An 8,082-nucleotide genomic window follows, 5' to 3' on the forward strand; every position below is an offset into this window, starting at 1 on the left:
CGAAAAATTGGTACCAAATCTTAACCTATTAAAGTCGATTGGGACTAAAAATTACCTCATAAAGAAGTGACCATAATGTCACCCTTTTAGGTTATTATGCCATTAGTTTTTGGACGACATTTGACGAAAATGACTACATTACACCCTTTTAAATAGTTGGTGGTTCGTTTCGTCAAAAAAAAATTAGGGACAAAACTGTCACCTTTTAAAGAGTTTGGGGACCATTCGTGTAATTTATCTTTTTTTTTTTTTTTTACTAAAAGTTCTCTTACTTACAATGTATAGTCATATAAGTTATTTATAATATCCAAACAGAACAACACCATACAGAGAAACATTGGCAGGAAAAGTACGAGTCAAAAAAACTGAAACACGTGCTCTCACGAACATTACACTCCACATACACACACAAATACATATATATATATATATATATAATGTTGGGATTAAGAACTAGTGAAACTTGTATAATGATCAGATCTCGCCATCCCAAAAACTCTGGAGCAATTTGTAAGGACCATCTTTGCGGACTCTTCTGCGCTTAGTTTCCAATCAAATATGTCCAAGTTCTCGTTCATCCTTTCCTTGTTGAAGCTCTTCACAAGCAAACTCACTCCTTGCTCGTACACCCATCTCAGACAAACCTAATTCATATATCAATTATCAACCATTAGTTTAGTTGTTAGATAAGTAATTAATTAAATTCACTACATATTATATATATTATTCTAATAATCTGAACTAGCCAAGTTAGTTTACAAAAATATGCTTCAAATTCAAATGAGTTTGTTTCTAATAATGTGAGCCCTCCTTTGTTTGACTTGTTCAAGTAGAGAACTTGATTTAAAAAGTAAATTCATGTGAGAAAAAATAATAGTAGAAAAAGTTGAATTTTACATTTTATGATAGAAAACACTGTAGTAAAAACTTTTTCCTTTTTGATTCGCAGTAAATTAAGACATCCTCTAAATATTTAACATAGAGTTTCCTAATTAATTTCCTAGACTTTTTTTCTAATACCTGAGCAACGGTTTTTCCTTTCTGATTCGCAGTTTCGTGTAGAACCTCGCAGTCCATTACCCAGCTTTTACCCCATAGGGTTCCTTCTGCTACCAAAGGAGAATAAACTGTGACAATTATACCCTTTTCTTTGAACAGTTCTCTCAGCTTCTTTTGTTGCCAAAGTGGGTTCATCTCCATCTTCCAAATCACAAACCACAAATTAATCACAATTTACTTGTCGCAAATAAATCGTAACAAATTATAAGTACGTACAATATTAGGAAATTCAGATGAAAATTAAAAGGAATATATATAAATTAATTACTTGATTAGCGGCGGTTGGAATTTTGGCCAATGTGTGGCAATTCATATTCCCCTGGTTTCACACTCACTGGCCAATGTACTAAATATAGATCAACATATTCCAACTCTATTTTCCTGAAAGATTCACCAAATGAATATTATTTGATAATGATGTCGTTAGTTTACAGATTCTCTCAAAAAGCTTAAGTTATTCTGCAATGAGATCGAGCTAGCTGACAATAATTTTACATTCTAATGCATTCCATTAATAATAAGATGGGTCTAATATGTGAATATTTAATTAAAAGACTGATATCTACACATCATTAAGGTGAGACGTATGGCCTCATTGCAGGCATATTCCCTCAGTCAACGACGTAATTTTCTCAAAAGGGATCAGTTTCGGAGTTGTGATTATTTTGGTTTAGTCTAGATTTTCTCTAACAGGAAGAAAATGGATTATGTAACATACTCGAGTGTTTCTTTTTGTTTTGTTTTCATGTTTATTTTGTTTCTCAGGTCAATGTCGTTTTCAGTAGTCGTCAAGAGTTTTTCATGTGGCTTGTCATTTTACTTATTAAATGTCGTATTTATGGTGTTGTGTGCTTGTTTTCTGTCATTTCTTCTTGTTGTAATGTGGGCTTTTAAAAAAGGGATTTTAGCACAAATGACTTTTTGAAGGAACTTTTTCATAAATATCTAAAGTTTTGTAATTACAAAAATGACCTTTTTTATTAATTTATTGGTCAAGTACTGATTGACTTAGCAGTCTATTGTTGATTTATTTAAAGATCAATCATGATTGACTTAAGTCCATCACTGATTGAGTTTATTTTATCACTGATTAACTCGATGATTTCTTATTATTAATTAATTTTAGTTAATAATTAACTAAAATTAATTAATAATTAATCCATTTTAATCAACAAATTATAAATTTATTTTTTAATAAACCATTGATAAATTATGGGTCAATCACTCATTCACTCGTTAAAAACGGCCATTTTCATAAAATAAAAAAAGGTTGCCCATTTTCGTAAAATTAAGAAAAAACAGCGATTTATGACAAAGGTGCTAAAAAAGGTCATTTAGCTAATTTTTCCCTTAAAAAAGCAAAAGTATTTTTTTTTTTTTTTTTGTCCTATAGGACCCTTTATCCTCTCCTTGTCTGTTACGTTCTTGTAAGCCCTCCTTTGCTCCAACTCAAGTACCTATAGAATACAATGAATATGCTTATTTTCTTGTTGGACGGGCACAATGAATATGCTTAATCTCCTAGCACTAATGTCACAATGAATAATTGGGTGTAGTCTCGAGATGTAGAAAATGGAAGTCCACGACTCGCCTGGAGTCTTGATAGAATTGTTGGCGATGAGACCTCCAAACTCGTGCTAAAAACGTCCAACCCAGGAGATAAGCTATGAATAATACTGTGATGTGAAGCAATTTACTCTAACTCTACCTCATAAATATATATGCTTATTTTCTCGTTGCAATTAGTCTTTTTTTTTTCTCCATGAAAAAGATGTAAGTTTTCTCTTTGTCTAGATGACTTGGTCATCAAGGTCTAATTATGCTTTCTGTATGTCTTTGGAATCTTTCTTTGTCAAAATAATTAATTGCTTGACTAGGAACACTACATGCATTTTCCTCTGTGCATTAATGGAAGTTTTGTGCGACAACTCATTTGAAAAGTCATTTAATGGCAGTGGAGGCCATTTTCATGGTTTTTCCTACTGCCATCAAAAGTTTTCTTGATCTGTTTGTTACGATTTCGTGATAGTAGTTTTATGATAGAAGTTTCCTGGACATGTCTATGACCATCATTTTTAAACGAGCGCTCTTATTTATCTCGATGGGGCCATTAAAACCCTACTATTAAAATGAGGTGAGTTCTGTTAGGTGAGTAGGTTAGACCAATCCTAGTGGGACTCACTATTTTCGTGATTGATGAGGTTTTATCTTCATCGGAATGAAAATTATTTTTGTTTTTAAGCAGGGAGACCTACAAAGACAACACCTTCTGGATGACTGATTGACTAGTTTTCAGATAAATCATAGGGACCAAATTCATCAATAGTGATTCTTGAAAGAAGATGACAATTGAAAGTGCACTAAAGATAGAGTCCATAAAATGTCTTGTCGTGAGAAGATCTACAATAGCCAGAGAAGATAAGGTCAAATGCAACTTAGCACAGCTTGATAGACAGCTAACAGAAAAGTTATTAGTGAAGACAATGGAAACTCAAATGTCCAACCCAAAACTCAAGTTACGGTGACTTATAACAGGACATACAATAAATATCTTTTCGTTTTACTTGAAAGACTTTGACTTTTTCACTTAACAATTTTCTCCAAGTAATTTCCCACCAAAAACTTCAATCAATCAATCAGATAATGCTATACGCCAGCGACCCATTTGGTTCACAAGACAGGACAACATTATTTAGGATAGTCTTAGGGGATTAGGTTGTATAGGAAAGGATAGAGTTTAGTTTTTGTTTAATCCGATGCCATGTGTGATGTTATGTTATAGGATGGTCTTTTTAAAAAAATTTAAAATTTGGTCATATTATAGTTTTACAAATTTGAGGGGTAAAAATATAGTTGTCAAAAATAATTTGTCCCATAATAGCTGCATTTCTATCCGTCAGTTTTTGAAAAATTATTGACATAAGTTTACGTGGGGAGCATTTTGAATGGCTTTCCATATGCCGGGGGTGTTTTGAACAATTTTAAAAAATCAGGAGCACTTTGAAAAAAGGTCCATATTTATAGGATATTTATGAAAATATTTCATATATTAAAAAAAAATCCAATTTTTTCGGAGTTTGAATGAGAACAATATGAAACCAAAAAACGAAAATACTTGCAATACAACAATATCATAAATTTTGAATTTCTCATCCCTAATTCTGAAAAATAGAACAGCACATTAACAACAAAACGACAATAAAGCACAAATACAAAAGAAAATTGACAATATAACGTGAAAAAAATTCATAGGACAATCCATAGAAATATAAAGATTTAACGAACAACATTCAACGTATGACTAAGAAAACAATAACTTGATAAACGATTTCAAAATTCTGTAAAATGACAAGAACTAGATAAACAATTGAGAAATCACAAATGATAATCCTCTAAAAAATGAGAAGAAGCCATGAAAACGACATACAACTAAAAAATGTAAAAATACAAAATGAAAAATGCTGGTGGTTTCCAAAAACAAAAGGCAAACAAGTTATTTCCTGAAATATTCTTTTTTTATATGCTCAATATAAAAAATTAATTCTTTTATTTTGTGAAAAAAATTACAACCTGAAGTTGGATATGGGGTTACAATTCTTAATTTCTGAGCACTATGCTAGAAAAGTAGGAATTATATGGACATAAGAGATAACGAATTTATGGACTTTTAAAAATATAAAATTAAGCCCATCATCTTTGAAGCTTATTCTGGTAATTCGCTATACATAATTTTCCTCTGCATAAATAGATGTATAAGGATAACGCCTTGGTCAAAGGAAGATATTGCATTGGTTATTTTAATTTAAATGGGATTCTAGAAAGAGATAAGGAAAAAAAAGATTATGTCGAGAATTTGAACTGATGATTATCCGGAATTGAGAAGGCTATAAACGTGGAAGAGAAAGAGATATGGTTTTGATATTTACAGCTTATCCAACTCATGGGAATTAAAGTTGGCAGATTTGTTGAATTTGATGTACAATTTGAATTTGAAATTGAAAAGTGTTCTTGGAATCATATGGAAGATGGAGTCAATAGAGCTACGTGTCTTGCAAAGAAATGTGCAATCCGTTTGATATTTGAACTTCAAAAGCAAGAGCTATATATATATATATATATATATATATATATATATACATGGTAATATATACATGACGGTGTTGTGTTTTAAAAGTGGAATAATTGGTTTGGTTATTTGAGATTTGGATGTGTTCGTGTGATTTGGATAAGAGGAAGTTCTCTGTGTTTAATGAAGAACACGTGGAGATCAAGTGTTAACTTGTAATGTGGATAACTAATTCAGATTTGGAAGTTTGCTGCATAATTCGAATTGGAGATTGTGAAGATAACATGAAGATATTTTGGAGCCTATCTAGGAGAGAGAATCATGGAGATAATAGAAAACTTATCAAGAGTGGATTTGAATGAGATTCTCATGACATTATTTAAAGGCTTTTGTTCAGAACATATGTGATACGGATTTAACAGAATATCTCCAGAGGAAAAGTCTGTGAATTTGAGAGCTTATTACTGAGAAAATATTCAGAGAGACGTTTGTGAGTTTTTATGAGTTATTGAGATCGTCATTCGGGAGATGGATTTGTTGCTTTAGGGAGGAACCTCTGCCGGTCGAAGGGAGTTCGTCAGGTGAATAGAAGACGTGTGGTGCACGCTAAACAATCACTGTGGAGATTCGTCACAGCGGCATCATTGTCTAGGAGGGAGTCCTTGAGTGAATAAGTCCGTCTAGTATCTGTAATTTTTGGAACATGGTGAACTGTTTATTGTCTGGGCATGGCCCCGCAGATGTAGGTGTGCGCACCGAACTGCGATATCATATTGTGTGTTTCTTTACTTTCTACTCGAGCAACTGAACACAATTAATCCGGATCTTAATTAATTAAGCAGTGTTCCAGACAGTGTTCCAACATTATCTGGAACACTAGACGTAACATTAGATCTAACAAAAACAAAACAATAATAGATTTTGTCGTTGAAATAGGTTTTTATTTAATTAATAAATAATAAATATTAATATAGATGATTATTATTAATTAATCATTAGTGATCACCGAACCTTATGATAAAGAAAAGAAGGACCAACCGAGATACAAAACTATATGCTAAACCACAACACAAGTCTATATCTGCTCAGAAAGTCTGAAAAATAATTGATCAAATTGGTTGACGTTTATTTCTTATCTTTCATTGTGTAAACTTTAAATATAATACACTTTCATCAATATATATATTTCTATTTGAGGTCTCGTAATTCTTCCTCAGCTAAGCAGGGAAGTAGAATACCAAATAAGTACGAGTATTAATAGCAAAAATACATTCTTCGCTATTAATATCTTTTCCCTAACGTATGCCATCATATGTATGTACTAAATTTCCAAAGATAACTTGATTATCTCCTAACTCATCAGGCACGTAGTATGGAGAAAGTTGTAATAACAAAACAAAAAATTTCCGTCAAAAAAATGGAAAATTTGGTCATTAAAAAACAACAAATTCAAGCCACCAATTCTTTTTTATTTTTTTGACGAATAGTATATATATAGGTTTTTTTTTTTCAGTCCCTCCGGAAGGACGGTCCCGCTAACGTAATATATAGTTATAAAAACGTAACATGACAATTATTGAACGTAACATCGACATTGCAAAGAAGTAACATAATCTTTAGATGACTAAATTTTTTTGGTGTTACTTTTCTCTAACATTGATGTTACGTTAATAATTAACATATTACATTTTCGTAACTAGTGTTACGTTGGAGAGACCTCCCACCGAGGGACGAAGAAAAGTCTATATTATATATATATATATAATGAATACAAGTCAACGTCTTTTTAGTGAGACAAAAAGTTCATGTCTTCCATGTTTACAACTAGTACGACTAGAAATCATTCCAATTTATTCTATGGGCTAGACTTTTTTTTTTCCTTCGTCTGAATTTGCCCACTTCCTATTCAATGGAGAGCTACATTTGCCTTTTTAGTGAGACAAAAAGTCTTGTGCGACAACTCATTTGAAAAGTCTATTAATGGCAGTGGAGGCTATTTTCATGGTTTTTCTTACTGCCATCAAAAGTTTTCTTGATCTGTTTGTTGTGACTCCGAGGTAGTAGTTTTATAATAGAAGTTTTCTAGACATGTTTATGACTATCATTTTTAAACGAGCGTTCTTATTTATCTCGACGGGGCCGTTAAAGCCTTACTATTAAAGTAAGGTGGGTCAGACTTAGGTGGTACATTAGACCTAAGCTAACGGGACCTGTTATTTTTGTAATTGATGAGGTTTTATCTTCATCGAGATGAAAATTATTTTTGTTTTTAAATAGGGAGACCTACAAAGACAACACCTTCTGGCCAATTGATTGATTAGTTTTCAGATAAATCATATGAGCCAAATTCATAAATAGTGACTCTTGAAAGAAGGTGACAATGAAAGTACACTAAATATAGAGTCCATAAAATGTCTTGCTGTGAGAAGACCTACAATAGCCAGAGAAGATAAGGTGAAATGCAACTTAGCACAACATGATAGAGAGCTAACAGAAAAGCTATTAGTGAAGACAATGAAAACTCAAATGTCCAACACAAAACTCAACTTACGGTGACTTATAACAGGTCATACAATAAATATCTTTTTGACTTACTTGAAAGACTTTGACTCTTTCACTTTAATAATTTTCTCCAAGTAATTTCCCACCAAAAACATCAACCAATCAATCAGATAATACTATACGCGAGCGACACGTTTGGTTCACAAGACAGGACAACATTGCTTAGGATAGTCTTAGGGGATTGGGTTCTATAGGAAATGATAGTTAGTTTTTGTTTAATCCCATACCATGTGTGGTGTTATGTTATAGGATGGTCTTTCAAAAAAAAATTAAAAATTTGATTAGACTATAGTTTTACAAATTTGAGGGGTAAAAATATAGTTGTGAAAAATAATTTGTCCCATAATAATTGTATTTCAATCAGTCAATTTTTGAAAAATTATAGATGTAAGTGG

At 32.0% G+C, this 8,082-nt stretch overlaps 1 protein-coding gene across 1 annotated transcript; it reads right to left on the bottom strand.

Moving 5' to 3' along the window:
* Positions 1-446: 446 nt before the first annotated feature.
* LOC21392846 (non-functional NADPH-dependent codeinone reductase 2) lies at positions 447-1,200 on the bottom strand. Its single transcript, XM_010098987.1, has 2 exons — positions 1,021-1,200; positions 447-644 (listed from the first exon to the last, which is right to left on the bottom strand). Exons 1-2 carry the CDS (start codon positions 1,198-1,200, stop codon positions 447-449), a joined length of 378 nt encoding a protein of 125 aa, XP_010097289.1.
* Positions 1,201-8,082: the final 6,882 nt, after the last annotated feature.

Source organism: Morus notabilis, unplaced genomic scaffold, assembly GCF_000414095.1.
Source record: "Morus notabilis unplaced genomic scaffold, ASM41409v2 Scaffold1708, whole genome shotgun sequence".
Lineage (NCBI taxonomy): Eukaryota > Viridiplantae > Streptophyta > Magnoliopsida > Rosales > Moraceae > Morus > Morus notabilis.

Bases quoted from the DNA above. Each gene is read 5' to 3' on its own strand.
- LOC21392846 (XM_010098987.1), bottom strand. From the start codon at position 1,200: ATGGAGATGAACCCACTTTGGCAACAAAAGAAGCTGAGAGAACTGTTC. The intron at 645-1,020 runs GTATTAGAAAAA...TATATGAATTAG, and splicing joins AAGGAAAAACCGTTGCTCAG to GTTTGTCTGAGATGGGTGTA.